We start from the raw sequence: 15,433 nt of genomic DNA, 5'->3' as shown, positions 1-15,433 counted from the left end.
CCCTTTTGACATACACCCCATTTTGTTGCTCTCCACATGTAAAAGAGATTCTATATAACCTTACAAACAAAAGCGTTCCTAGGACAACAGTCAAGGTAACACGAAGATATAATAATATAGATTTCAATCTAGGTAATTTGACATTTAAAATCTACAACCAGTTTTTTAACATTAAATTATATTCACATAGAACATTCTAATGACAACAAGGCTAATCCCTCACCGGCAGCATTCGCCTGTAAGAGTCCAAGTCCATTTTTAGCATTTGACTGCAGTTGGTCATTGTGCTTTAATGCTCAGTTTTTGTTACTGACTTATAGTGCTCGAATATTAACTAGTACAATACAGGTTAATTCAAATAGTAAGGGACCGCCCCAATGCGGTAAAAAGATCTTAGGTAATCTTCAAATAATTGGTAAAAATTGAATAATATTGCTTCTATACTGTAAAAGCCGGCAACGCACCTGCAAGCCCCCGCTGTTGCAGATGTCCATGGGCGGTGGTTGTCACTTTCCATCAGGTGAGCCTCCCGCTCGTTTGCCACCTATCACATAAAAAACCTTATTTATTTATTATTAACTTATATTTCTCAATCAGTTTTTCTTCTATACTTTGAGTAGATATCACGTAAGTATTTAAAGGAGTCGCTGGGCCAAAGAGGTATAGTGGAGAATTCTCTGTCTATGACGAAGGTTTGTGGAGAAGTCTTGTTGGTCGGTAACCACTTCACTGGTAATAAGTCCGTTACCTCCGGAGTTGGTTCCCTGAAATAGTAAATTTCTTATTATGACAATATCATAAATACATATTCTATAATATTGGGGCGACTAAAAATAAGCGGTCACCACCGTTCATAGACATTAGCATTGCAAGATGATCATCTCTTGTTCCTGTAGTTACATGTATATATATATACATATAACATATATATGAAATCACCAATTTAATGTTACGGGTGTAAATACAATGTATAATCAGCGTGGTTAGGTGCTAGATGTTTAGCAATAGGTACTTTTTTGTATAATCACAAATACTCAGGTGAGATTACATTTTTCGCTCAAACTATATACGCCTCTCATTCAGCCGTCACTATCGCTGCGTCTGGAGCTACTTTTCGTGAAATAATCTCGGCGTTTCGGATTTTCACTTTGATCGCGTAGCTTTCATCTCAGTCTCTATTTTTAATAAATGTTTTTTTAATAAATGTGTTAGGAGTGGAGACGACAATAGCCCAAGGGGTCAGGATCGATCCTGCGACCTTTACGATTGCTAGGCGGCCCGTAAACCATTGCGCTATTAACGCTTCAAAGCTAAAATCAGAATCCGTACATATGTACGGAATTACAATGTACAAATAATTCTACACATATGTGTAGAATGATTTGATACATGCAACATCGTAAGTCACAAGGTAAGTTTTTTAAATATTACTATAATTAATAAATCTATACATACCCATATTTAACAAAGTTAGTCCACAACGTTGTTACCCTGTCTATCATCGTACGCTCGAAAAATGAGGGAAGAAGTGGTTGTTGAAATAAATAAAACAGGTCGTCAGCATGCGTTGCTCCCGGTGCTGCACTTAATCCATGGTCGAGTGTTAATTTTACAATATTCCGTCTCCCATTGTAGCTGAAGACGTAGCTATATACTGGATTATCATTTGTGTTTAAATAAAATTCGGTTTCTTGTAAAACTCCAAATGAAAAATATACTTCTCCGTACAATTGTGATAGATTCTCTAATGTGGTATAGGAAATATCCTTATCGCCAAAATATAATTCCTTGAGTTTCGCTGCAATTTCTTTTCGTTTCGATTCGTCTGGTACGTGCCAATTTTTAGGTAATGTTTTCTCAAACATTATCTTGGGTAAAGTTGTATCATTCTCCATGTTACTAAAAAGTAAACCTTCAGAATTTGTACGACCAATTAATACGGGAACTTTGTTATACCTTCCTGTAGATAACAAATCGTACGGCATTTCAGTTAAAAACGGCTCGACGCCTGGAATTTCGTCTTCAACACAAGGTGTATAAAGCAATTCTGAAATAAGAAGATGACCTGGTCTTCTAGGCACTCTACAAACAATTAAATCTTCATCAGATTTTTCCATTAATATATTATAAATTTCATATAAATCATCAGTGGCGTGTCCCATAACTTTTGTCAATAAACTAGCCATGTACACCGGTCTAAACTGTATCGCCCAAGGGTTCAAAGAGGAACCACTCTGTAAGATAGCTCTGTGAAAGAGACCTTTTGACATCGGTGAGAGAATATGGAAAGACACGGAAGCTGCGCCTGCACTTTCACCACTTATTGTAACACTGTTGGGATCTCCGCCGAATGCTTTGATGTTGCGTTGAATCCATTTAAGAGCAGCCAATTGATCCTTTAAACCAGCATTACCTGGCGCTTCCTTTATTTTCAAGCAAACCATACCCTGAATTTGCACTCTGTAGTTCAATACAACTAGAATTATTCCCTTAGTTACTAAATATTCTGGACCATATAAAAAACCTGTACCGGATCCCTCATAAAATCCTCCCCCATGAAAAAAAACCATCAATGGATATTTCGATTGTGCAGTAGCATCAATGGGCGTATATATATTCATTACTAAGCAATCTTCTTGACCTATAAGTATGCTCTTTCCTATTCTTTGAAGACATCGAACATTTTCTTCTATGGCTTCTAAAACGCCTCGCCATGTTGGTTCGGGACCAGGACCCTTGAAAGATAAAATTCTTGATGATAAAAACTTTATCGAAATAATAAGGTCACCTATTGCATTACGATATCACTTATCATGAAGTCAATGTCCAATTTGTCTGCATAAGTCTTAATTTGTATTTTCTTTTAACTTTACATTAACCATAATATACCGATTGTAATAATGTTTAAAATTACCTTAACAACAGTTGATTAATAATCGTAGCCATTGGCTGAATAACAACATATCTTTATACTGTCATCTGTTAACGTGTCAGAATTCCGTATAATCGGGGTGAACCGTATTATGCCAGTGAAGGAACACATACTACATGTATATTAACATGCACGCTTGCAGTACACCACTTCAATATCTCCTGCATAATTGGTTATTCCTTAAAATTAGTTATGTGGAAGCATTGCTATTCGTCAGTTTATTTTGCTTCACTTATTTTAAACGCAAATGAAGATATCAATTCCAAACCGAATTTATCAGATACGAATGAGCACAATCAACGCGTGATTAAGTTTATTTATCTATTTATTACTTTCGTCGAGTTCAATTCAGCTGTTATATCGAGTATTGATAATTAATTAAATGATAACTTTATATATGTATATATCTTATCAATCACTTTAAAACATTCTCTCAAAGTAACATTGGCTAAATAATCTGTGCCCTATTGGCACAAACAAAAGTAATAAAAAAAATACTCGAATATATGTAAGTCTATCCAAAATACTATTTATAAATGTTTAAATTTCATAAATAGTAGTTATTTTGTATGAGCATGTCACAAGTTTTTATTTATAAATCTTTTTATCTTATACCATAAATATTATCAACTTTAATATGTTTTTTTTATTACTTTTATTTGTGCCAATAGGGCACAAATTATTTCGCCAATGTCACGTTCGAGAGAATGTTTTAAAGTGGTTGTCAAGATATATACGTACAAGAGTATCATTTAATTAATTATTTATCAATAATCTATATTTATTAGTTTTGACTGTGATGTAAAAAAATGTTTACGAAAGTTTTTTGTGGCATAAAATGACATTTATTTCGTATACAGACAGTTTGAAACACTAAAATTAATCTAAATTTTTATTTCGCTCAAATTGAGTCACTGGAGTAGCGACAAAGGTCAGCTAAGAAACTTAACAGTATATCGTGGTGTTGCTGAAACTATTTCAACGATGTGCATATAGTATATTTGTAAAGAAATGACTAAAAGTCACAACAAACTGAACCAATGCTAATTATTCACAATAAACGATTAGAGATATATTATAAAATGAACTGTTTCACACACCTGAAAACGCTTAACAGGATGGGTAGCAAAGGGAACCGCCATATATCGTTTATGAGAACCATCGGGAGCTACCACACCGCGCAACCATCCACCGGTTACACGCACAGGTAGCGTTGGTTGCCTGACCAGTCGCGCCGCCCACAGCGACCAGAGCACCAACCAATACGTCTTCATTACGTCAACTACACACACACGCTAACTAAGGTATATCATGACAAAACTGACCAGAGATACTGTTGAAACGAAAAACTGAGCGAACTGAACTGCAAAATTTTTAAGTAAATATATTATAACAACTTTTTAAGTCGTAATTATTATTTACATTTAACCGTCAAATCCGATGTTCAGAATGTATATAACAATACGGTTTCGCCTCACTCACTGGCTGTGACCCTCAAGGTTGTGAACTACGTAACATCTGCACTAAAAAAAAATCAATAGTGTTTTTCTGTTCATACGGAAAATGTATTAAGATTTATATAAAGTTAACAAATATTCGCTTATAATGTATAGAGTTTCTGTCTGTTTAATAGACTTGTACGCGATATTTAGATGTAAATTTAATTTGTCGTAAGGGAGCTTACGTCACGCAGCACTAGCCGGGGTCGGGTCAACTGACGCTCGTCGCTTGCCGCATTCGGCCAATCCAAGTCACCTATTATATCCAAATAATATTGAATTCTGTGACTTGTGTAAATTATAAACATATGACAAATAACATTAGTGCAATAAAGTGCGCTGGGTTTACGGGCAGTATTGTCCAGGGCTGCAACATTATATGGACGAGAAAAAAATATATATAATCGTTCTAAGACTATTTTTGCCTATATTTACATTACATTAAATTATTTAATAAAAATAAACTGTTTTCTAGTGTACTTTTAAGCTACTTATGACAGATAGCTTCACAATCCGTGCGTACCTCAAGAGTTATTTTAGCGCCAATCGGCAATACTTTTGAGAACCTGTGTTCTAGTTTGAAGGATAACTGTATAATAGTTATGAGCAAGTTCAGACACAAAGTTAAATTTGTAAAGGGTGATTCAGGGGCAATTTCAATTAGTTTATAACTGTAATGATACGTTCACGATTCTATTACGATACAACTTTGACTGTTTATTTGTATGTTCACGTATCTGCTACAATTATTTTAGAAACACCAGCTTAAGGAAATATTTTACCACGATCTCCACACCGTTGTGTAGTTAAGATTTATTATATATATCGCCGCGGGTATACCAAAGCGTAACACATTAGTTCGTAAGTCTTAATTATCTTATCGTAATATTTTTATCCGAAACTACCCGTTTATTATAATAAGCTAATTTACTGAACCCTATTATTATCAACTCAAATAGCAATTAAATGATTTAAAGTTAAATTTTGTTTAGATTTAAATAGTTTTAATTTGAACTAACACCGACTACTTACTATTTAGTATTTATGAACTTAAATGGATGACATTTTGACGAAGGAAGTAGGCAACTGGGTTTGCATTTTATTCAATATGCTTTCTCAACTGTTTTAGACCTTTGTAAAATCATTTCATATTTTGAAATGATTTATTACATTGTAATTTAAATTATTAAGCTACTTAAAAACATTGTAAAAATAAATGAATGCAATAACGAATTGACTTTTCCACCTTACAAGCTTCGAGAGTAGGGATGCGTGACACGTGCACTCATTTATTTAAGATCGAACGCCCAACGCTCCGGCACCTTTTTGCGTTGGGCACTCGAGCGGTAACGGTTAAGTTTTAGATTTTAAGGTTAATAAATTACATCAAATTATAAGTCAATCATTATTTTTGTGATTTCATTTCATTAGTCTTAAGAAATTATTCCTTTTCTATTCAATAATTTAAAATGAATGAAAATAGCATGACCGATGGCTCTCAAGGAGCCAACGGTCATGATATTTTTAAAAAATCTATTCCTAATGAAAATCCGACATATCTTTTTTTGTTATTTTCAAGTTACTTGTTTTTGTGATCAAGTAGTGTTTGTCCAAACAAATGCTTCTTATAATACACGGAAATAAATATTTAATATGCCTTTGTAATGACAAGTACCAAGGACAAACACCCTGCGGCCAATCTTATAAACTTCCCATGTTTGGTGGCCCACTAAAGGTGTACAGAATCAATACTTCTTACAATTTTACAAATTATTCTTAACTTGGTGCATTCCTCTTTGGAAAGGAACCACCCTCTTATCAGACATATGACCGCGGAATAGCAATACTTCGAAGTTGTAGTAAGCTAGTAACTATATATATATATATAGCATCTTAGCTCCCAATGTTGGAGGCGCATTGGCGATAAAAGGAATGGTTAATATTTTTACAAAGCCAATGTGTATGGGCGGTTGTGGCTTCTAAGCATCAAATCGATAGGCGATTTAACCATAACAACACTATATTGTACCAAACGATCAGATTTTTATTCAATTATTCCGTATTATCAAAGTCACATGCGATACGTAGGCGTCCAAATCCACATATCTAATAACGGGGATAATTTCGCGATATTATCAGCAAGACATACGAAAAAACGATATGCAGAAGATATCGAAACTATTTCAAAATATGTATACTATGCAGGATTTACGTAATCACGTGCAAAAAAACGTCCAAAACATATCTCAAGTACAATAACTGTGGAAATCATAATGATAAAGATCTATATATAATTTAGAAACAGATTATTTAACAATTAGTTACTACCTGAATACGAAATTATTGTTAGTAAAACTAATTTAATACTAATTATATTGCATTTATTTTTTGTAAGAAAAAAAAACATATTTATTTTAATTAGTTTCATTGTATGTAAAATTGTAACACATATTAGCCTACCCTTGAATAAATAGTTGTTTTTTTTTTTTATTTTCATTATCAGAATCGAAATATTCTCTATTCAAGTAAGCTCATAAAAGCACATTTAAATCGCCATGTCACACCATGAATGAAATTTAAAGCTACTACCGGTACGGAATCTAGATTCCACCGAGAAGAACCGACAAGAAACTCAGTTTATTCCAACTATTAACAGTATAATTCAATTTAATAGAACTGTCATCTTATGAACGTAAGCGGACATGCAAAGGGGCCACCTGATGGTAACTGGTCACCACATCCTATAGACTTGATTGGTGCTGTAAGAAATATTAACCAATCCTTTCATCGCCAATGCGCCACCAATCTTGGCGATGAAATACAATCCCAGGCCTTTATTAACACTCACTCACACCCTTCAAAATGAAACATAATATTACTAAGCATTGCTCTTTTGCGGTACAGTATGTGATATATGGATGGTACTGAGACTCTCACTGCCTGTCATGAAGTAATATTTATATTATGAAACTTGCAAATAATATTTATCGATATTGATATCTACAGCCTGTTCCAACTACGAGAGAAGTAAAGATAACTAAACAACATTTGACGTTGAATTGGCGCGATACAATTGGAGCTAGATTAAAATTAATATTCATTATGAATTCGTCAAACAATGGCGTTTTTAATGACGTCTTTGGAACTGGGAGTTCAATGAATGTGGATAGTTAAGAGGACTACAAGAGCTAAGTGCCCTTGAGAATCGCACGCAACACTTACAAAATCGACAAAAACGGCAAGCCCGTGAACTAATGGTTAAGCGAGGTGACGAGGTTACGCCCAAATATTCTAATAGATGGCGCCAAACCGAGCGAAGTAAGATCAATCATAAATCTCATAAAAAATAGATAGGACAACAGAATTGTTTTTATACTTTCGATGTTAGTTAACAAATGATTATAAAATAAAACTGATTCAATTAAACTTACAATATTTTTATTTATATTTTGTATACAATAAAATAGACAGTTAATTTTAACCTTTTTTTTCTTTTATTTATATTATTATACCTACCACAATTAGTTCTTATACTAAATATTAAAACATACCAATTTTTAACATTTTATAAAAGTTTGATAATCTATTTATATAATAAAATCGTAAGTGTTCGATATCTGTAGTTTAGTAACCGTGGGGTAGCATATAGCGTAGTGTTTGTTCGTTTTATTAATATCGGTTCACATAGAAAAAATATATTTTCAATTTAAAAAAAAATATCTAAATATTTACTAGTAAAAAATGTAGTCAAGTCCGATTTGGTTGAATCATTGGTTAACTAGGTTAATCATGCTAGATTTAATCATAAATATCATAAAAATAGATAGGATATTAGAATTATTTGTATTGCTTTTGACTGTTATTCGAAAATGATTAAAAAATAAAACTGATTTAATTAAACTTAAAATATTTTATTTACATTTGGTACTACAAAAAAATAATAATTTAAGTGTTAATTTTTTTATTAAAATCTTTTATTTAATTTCACTTGTATGTATGAATGTATGTACATATGTCCTGGAATCTTGCAATAAATATTACACCCACTTCCACTGAAGCTATGGAGCTGAAAGTTGGCACACATATTTAGTCTCGATGACATGACACAATGAATTTACAATTAAAATTACAAAAAATTATCTCGTAACGTAATGATGCGGCGAAAAGATCGACACGTCTGTATAGCATCAGGCCTCAGTCGGCAATGTCTGTACACGGCGTTTACGCACACATGCGTACACATTTTGTTCGAAAATAAGAATATCTGATTTTAAAAAATCTATTGATTTTACTAAAAAAGTGACGCAGAGGTAAAGTAGTATATTGCTTGTATAATAATATGACAAAAAACCAGAATTATTGAACGTATATAAGTATAGTTATTATTTGTTAAAAGATTTTTTTAGAGGTAACTTTGTTATTTTTTTCTATCGTACCACATTAATTACATCATGTTTTCAAAATAACAAATAACTAGCATGTATCCTCAAGATTACCATATATTTTTTTTCATTTGGTTTACTGCATTGGATCATATACTTTTTTGCATTATAAAACTTGCATTTAGCTCATGTAGTCCCCTTAAATACCATTTTCTGATTTGCTATTGATCTGAATCTTATATACTACTAAGTGAGAGTGGTTATCCAATGGCGCCTAACTAACTTATGGCTCTATCGCTACAATTTGTTTGAAAATAATGTTTGTAAACAAATGAAAATTATTTAAAATTTAATTGTAGTGGCTTTTTTTTAATTTGTCTATACCTAATCACTATCATCACTAATCAAATATTCTACCGCCTGACAGCATCTCTTAGTATTGTCACGAGGGACGTAAACTTTCGTCTCCCAAGGTTAGTGGCACATTGGTGATTTAAGGACAATTACCATCAGGTGGCTCCGCCTAACGGTATTAAAATAGTAATAATAAAATAAGTATCAGGTGTTTAGCTAAACATTTTATACAGATTTTATATTTTAACCGGTTCTCATACTCTAGTTTATGGTTGAAAAATTATATTGAACATATGTTTAGGCTGTGGTTTTACTACGATGCTGTAAATTGAGACATAAGTTCATTTCCAACTCAAAAAAAGTAATTGCCGTTAAATGTCTACTCTCTTTGAGGAGAAGGGTTGAGCTAATTCCACCACGCTACTCCGGTTCCTGTATACACTTAGTCTTAATTTATATGATATTAGACACTTGTATGTTTTCACAAGATCAATTCTAATCATGATATTAATTGCAAACACGAATTAATTATGGAAATTCAGTGGTACTTGCGTGATTTTGAACCCGCAATCGACAGTCGACAGTCAACTGGTTTTTGACTGAATTTCGTGCAGTAGATAAATCGTAAAAACTAGTTCACGGTGTGCACATAGTATAGTGTACTCTAATCCATCTAATTATCTAATGATATGCTTAAAAGCAAACGAACGATCGCTCAGTGCGATACAGACGACAAATCGGTATATTATTTTATATATTTTTTACATATGATAAGTTTTACAGGTTAACAATAATAGTTTAGTTTTACGCGCTGGTCATATCAGAGAAACAATTTTAAGAATTCGAGCCGCCGCGGAAATAGCTAAAGCGTACTTCTTCTTGTTACCGAACTTCTGATGATACTTCTTTAGTTTTTAAAATTAAAAGATAACAGCTACAGTATGACGATTTAAACAATGCTATCTCTGATATAGTACACTGGTTTAGCGTAAATAACCTAAGGCAAACTAATAAAAAATAAACAAAAATTGTAAAATTTAGTACACCAAATGTGTCAGGAAAGCTGGTTCATTTTGCCCGGAGGATCGGAATTGCGATTCAATGGGAAAATGCTGGTAGCATTCCTGTGATAATTCTACGCCGTCATGATTTGTTTCTCGTCGCTCTGCCATCGCTGATATCCAACACGGACCTCGTGGATCTCGATCGCACCAAACCGGTTGCTTCTTCAACAGTCGACGTATCAAACGTGTTTTAACTGTAAAATTAAATATTTTATTTTTCCATTTTATTGGTATAGTTACTTACGAAGGCGCGTCCCAAAACGCTTAATTATCGGCAGCGGTTACAACTCAGATTATAAAACAAAAAGCAGAGCGCGCGTAACTTGATTCTGAAGCAAAAAAAGCAAATACAAAGTCATAAGCGAATACAAACTAGCGGTAGTGAGAAACGACGGATTTTTTATAATACGTTAATACATATATATAACAGAATGACTTTATAATAATAATTCAATGACTTTATAATATTCGGCGCGTTCCATCCTCATTTTATTACTATTTATTATGACAAAGTTAAAAGTTAATCATATATGTCAAACATTACAAACAGTCAACGTTGCTGCATTATGAAACAAAGTACATCATTCCAATATAATATAGCAAAAAAACTAACTCAATCGCATAACATTAATCCAGTTCAATCGAACTAAACAAAACTAAACTATAATCCTATAGGCATAATGTTTAAATCCGCGTATACTTCCTTATAAACAGTAATAATATAGTCTTGGCTGTTTCTCCAGCGTTATAATCGCTTGTAAAATCCACTTCTTCATGCAAAGATAAATACAGCTACGCTAACCTACTACTTACGTTTCGAACCTTATTGCGTCGCGATAAGGTTACGATTTAAATAGCACTGGTTAAGCCAGTAGTCGAGTTTGTAATGTCGGTTGCTTGTAACGTACGCTGACTGTTCCGTTGACTTCTGTCTGTCGTATACCGGCGAAAGACGTGTCGTCTACATGATTTAAATATTTAAACTTTGATTGTAATTAAACATCCAGCAGTGTCATTTGGGAGTTTGAATATGAATGATAAATAAATTGAACTTGTTTTGGTGTTTTATGATATAAAAATTTCGAGAGTGTATATGTCGTCACAGTAGTATAAGTAGGTATTATGCTACTAACGTTCGAAATATTAGTTGTTGTGAAAAAACAGTGTTTACTTTTGTAATATTAGTGCTATGAAGTATTACTGGATTGTATTATGGTCGCTATGGGCAGGCCGACTGGTACGGCAGCCAACGTTACCGGTGCGCGTGCGCAGTGGTCTAGTGCGCGGGTCAATGGCAGCTGATGGAACACATATAAGTTACCTGGGAATACCGTACGCTTCTTACGAACTAAGATTCCAGGTTAGATATCTCAATAAAACGAATTAATATATGCAAATATGTATCCGAGATTTGACATTGTTTATATAGAACACTTCACAGTGCTATTTTTTAAATACAATAATAAAATAAATAAAAATCGTATTTATTCATGACTAAAGAACCTTGCTTTTAGATCCTACACCAAACACCAACTACAAAAATATCTAATAAATTATTGTATAAAAGTGAATATATTTTTGCTGGAAGTTTACATGCAGACATTTTTTATCGTTCTGTGATAAACAATTTTAATAACCGCATAATAAAGGAGCTGTTCAAATGAATGCGTGTTTTTTATATGAGGTCACCTTCATAATGTAACCAATTGAATAAAAAAGAGATATTATAATCGGCGAAGCTAACGAAGAACATAATCAAGAAACAAAACGCTGAATAGACTATTTTTTAGATTCACGAATACACGAACATCTTATACACCAAATCATAAACGAACTCTTTTGTAATTGATTATTTTCTAACATATTAAAACTACACACTTACACGGTATCTAGTTAGTGTTCACGAGCAAAGGTAATCAATCCCTTAACATCCGACGAGCAACATCAATATAAAACAAATGTATTTATCGTCAATAACTTTTAAAACTAAATATACGCAACAACATTGTAATCAAGCCAATGATGTTTTTTTCAGAGTTCTCGTCCGAGTCCACAATGGGAGGGCACATTAGAAGCCATCGAGGAACACATTAGGTGTTCACAAAGATTCTCAAAATCTTTGATTTTGGGACAGGAAAACTGCCTCACGCTAAACGTTTACACACCCGCCCAACCAGCTAATAAACTTCGACCTGTAATGGTTTATATTCATGGCGGTGGTTTCAGAGACGGCTCCGGTTCTCCATTTCTATATGGACCGGATTATTTAATAAAACACGATGTTATTCTAGTTACATTTAATTATAGACTTGAAGTATTAGGATTTCTATGCCTAGGTATTGAAGATGCTCCTGGAAACGTAGGGTTGAAAGACCAAGTGCAGGCGTTACTGTGGGTTAAAAGAAATATTAGAGCTTTTGGTGGTGATCCCGATAAGGTAACATTATTCGGTGAAAGTGCTGGGTCAGCATCTGTGCTTTACCATATTATTTCACCATTATCCAAAGGACTCTTCCAAAGAGCAATCATGCAAAGCGGCTCAGCAATGTCACCTTGGAGTTTACAATTTGAGCCTATGAAAACGGCAAGAGAATTTGCGAAACAAATGGGTTACAACTTTGAAGATCCTCATCAATTGTATGAATTATTTCAAAGTAAATCAGCTGAAGAATTACTTAGCACGCGAATACCGAGACTTGAAGGTGATGTCGTGCTATCAGAGAATATCTTCGTACCGTGTGTAGAAAAGAAAATACCAAATGAAGAACAATTTATTAGTGACGTACCATTTAACTTGATATCCAAGGAGATGTACAATAAAGTTCCTATTATTATGGGTTATAATAACGCCGAAGGCTATATGTTTGTTGGTAAGGAAAACGATACTACAAAAAGTAAATTCAATTTCTACAGCGCAATGCCCAGAGATCTAGAATTCTTATTACACGATGATAAAGTAAAAATAGCACAACAACTTCAAAAGATTTACAACGATACCAATAATTCAGACGATATGTTACTAAGATTATCAGAATTCGAAGGTGACTCTGGTATTATATATCCCGTAACTATAACAACTGAAATGCTTGCTAAAAGTAATAAACACCCTGTTTATGCGTACAAACTCAGCTATGATGGATGGATGAACATAATCAAAATGCTAATTAAATTTTGGAAGTATCCCGGCGCCACCCACGCCGATGATCTCTTTTATATGTTTAAGGTGAAAGTGACGTTAGTGCAATCGTTCTTTGAAATGGACACAATTAATAAGATCACGACATTGTGGACGAATTTCGCTAAATATGGGTAAGATCTTGTTTAATATAAGAAGTTCTACTGCTGAGGAATTGTTATATTAAAGGCAATTTGTTCATTCAATATTTTCCTTAAAAGGCATGATAGCATCTTGTGATTTCCAAGATGTACCATCGACTATGTTAGCTAGTGTCAATCTTTCTGGGAAGGTACTACCCACTCTACAACTTATCAAACACCAAATATCAAATCTTTAAATAACTGCTTTCTCGTTTGGAATATGAGAGAATTAGTTTAATTATTACAAGCATTAATTATTACAAGGCATAGCATCGTAGTTACAATGGTTGGTGTTATATTGACAGTATAAGAAATCTCTTTTATCTAACTGTACCAATGTCTATGTGCGGTGGTGAACATTACTATCAAATGGCTCATTTTTCATTATACATATCTACAAAACCAAAAAATCACTAATATATGCCCAAAAAAGCCCGCGTGCACGTCAATCTTCACTGAAAATTATAGGTTTTTATATCCGGACAAGCTCCACTGAATTAGGATGTCCTTATGTTGTATTTTTAATTCATTTCGTTGTCGCTTGAATATCTGTAACATGTGCCTACAACAACCCGCACTAGAGGCGCGTGATGACGCTTCAATCCTTCTCCTTGAGAAGACGCTTAAGTCGAACTGTTGCTTTTACGTTAACATCATATCTCATATTTATAATAGTAGTATTTTACACAATTCATTATTAATGCATACCCAATTACGTTTCAGAGACCCATCACCTGCTATAACCCAAGAGTTACCAATGAAATGGCTCCCAGTTGACAAAAACGACCCCCATTTACTGGTCATTGACAGAAAGTTCTCAAGCGAACCGCTATGGGACGACGAGAAATTGTTATTTTGGAATAAAACTTACTCCAAATTTAGAAGAAAGAAGTAAAATTAATAGATCTAAAAGACTTTATTTTAAGAATTTATTTATTTCATTTTACGTAATATATGTAATCATAAAGGTGTGATCGGAACAAAAATGTGTTACATTGTTGGAGAATTTTCTATATTAGGTAATGGAACCGAGGGTTAAGACACAGATTGTTAATTACAACTTGATTACTGTTGTGATTAAGTAAATAAAGTAACTTTTGTATTTTATTTATATAAACATTTCAATACGTCATATTAAACCACGAGAGACAACGTCTTGAACGTCAACGTGTGATGAAAGATATGGCAACTATTTCTTACAGCGTAAATGTCTGGTGTCTAGGTAACATCAAGTATCCCATTTTCCAGTCCACGTACTTACGTCTCTGTATCGTATTTCAGTTCGAATTTCGTTTATTTTTTGTCAACAGACATTACAGCAAATTACATTACATAATATTGTTTGTTTGTAAAAGAAAACAAGAAACGTCCAGTGTTTTAATAATATACATTTTTATTTATTACCAAATTAAACAGACAAATAACCACATGATATTCAGTTAAATTATGACACTCATATAGGTTTTCAAATAGTTATTAAAAACGTCGTAATATATACTTATAATATTTTTTTATAAATATTCATGCACAATATTTATTTAGTTTTGATACATATTTTTTATATGATATACTTTTTATTAACATATTAAAATAATAATTATATTTTCAGTGATTTATCGGAAATGGCATGACCGATTTGGTTGATTTAAAGTGTGTTCTATAGAGATGTCGTCCCATATATGTATGTTACTCAACACGAGCATCAGTATACTCGGATCTTGAATATTTTTATAGGATAAAATATCCTTATTGATTGTCATCAATCTTGTTTTGCCAAAAATCTACCATCGGACCTAAAAATAACTAACGATACTTAACTTTTTTTTTTCGAATTCTATTTTTATTTATTTTTGGGCAATCGTTTTATTTTGTTCATAATTAAAC

At 33.1% G+C, this 15,433-nt stretch overlaps 2 protein-coding genes across 2 annotated transcripts; one reads left to right on the top strand and one right to left on the bottom strand.

Annotated features, from left to right (window-relative positions):
- Window positions 1-355: 355 nt before the first annotated feature.
- Window positions 356-4,249, bottom strand: LOC113401037 (esterase FE4-like). Its single transcript, XM_064217770.1, has 3 exons — window positions 4,033-4,249; window positions 1,456-2,735; window positions 356-764 (listed from the first exon to the last, which is right to left on the bottom strand). Exons 1-3 carry the CDS (start codon window positions 4,204-4,206, stop codon window positions 590-592), a joined length of 1,629 nt encoding a protein of 542 aa, XP_064073840.1. The 5' UTR covers window positions 4,207-4,249; the 3' UTR covers window positions 356-589.
- A 7,088-nt stretch (window positions 4,250-11,337) lies between these two features.
- Window positions 11,338-14,666, top strand: LOC113401030 (acetylcholinesterase-like). The gene is made up of 3 exons (XM_026640739.2): window positions 11,338-11,591; window positions 12,267-13,540; window positions 14,273-14,666. The coding sequence occupies exons 1-3, from the start codon at window positions 11,421-11,423 to the stop codon at window positions 14,442-14,444; spliced, it is 1,617 nt and encodes a 538-aa protein (XP_026496524.2). The 5' UTR covers window positions 11,338-11,420; the 3' UTR covers window positions 14,445-14,666.
- The last annotated feature ends 767 nt before the right edge of the window (window positions 14,667-15,433 follow it).

The sequence above is a fragment of the Vanessa tameamea genome, chromosome 18 (assembly GCF_037043105.1).
Source record: "Vanessa tameamea isolate UH-Manoa-2023 chromosome 18, ilVanTame1 primary haplotype, whole genome shotgun sequence".
Taxonomy (NCBI): domain Eukaryota; kingdom Metazoa; phylum Arthropoda; class Insecta; order Lepidoptera; family Nymphalidae; genus Vanessa; species Vanessa tameamea.
The sequence above is the reverse complement of the archived record's forward strand: the minus strand, read 5'-3'. Positions and strand labels throughout refer to the sequence as shown.

Excerpts from the sequence above, each read along its gene's own strand:
- LOC113401030 (XM_026640739.2), top strand. The coding sequence starts at position 11,421 with ATGAAGTATTACTGGATTGTATTATGGTCGCTATGGGCAGGCCGACTG. Across the intron at positions 11,592-12,266 it reads CTTACGAACTAAGATTCCAG|AGTTCTCGTCCGAGTCCACA; the intron begins GTTAGATATCTC and ends TGTTTTTTTCAG. Across the intron at positions 13,541-14,272 it reads ACGAATTTCGCTAAATATGG|AGACCCATCACCTGCTATAA; the intron begins GTAAGATCTTGT and ends ATTACGTTTCAG.
- LOC113401037 (XM_064217770.1), bottom strand. The coding sequence starts at position 4,206 with ATGAAGACGTATTGGTTGGTGCTCTGGTCGCTGTGGGCGGCGCGACTG. Across the intron at positions 2,736-4,032 it reads ATCCTGTTAAGCGTTTTCAG|GGTCCTGGTCCCGAACCAAC; the intron begins GTGTGTGAAACA and ends TTATCTTTCAAG. Across the intron at positions 765-1,455 it reads ACTAACTTTGTTAAATATGG|GGAACCAACTCCGGAGGTAA; the intron begins GTATGTATAGAT and ends TTACTATTTCAG.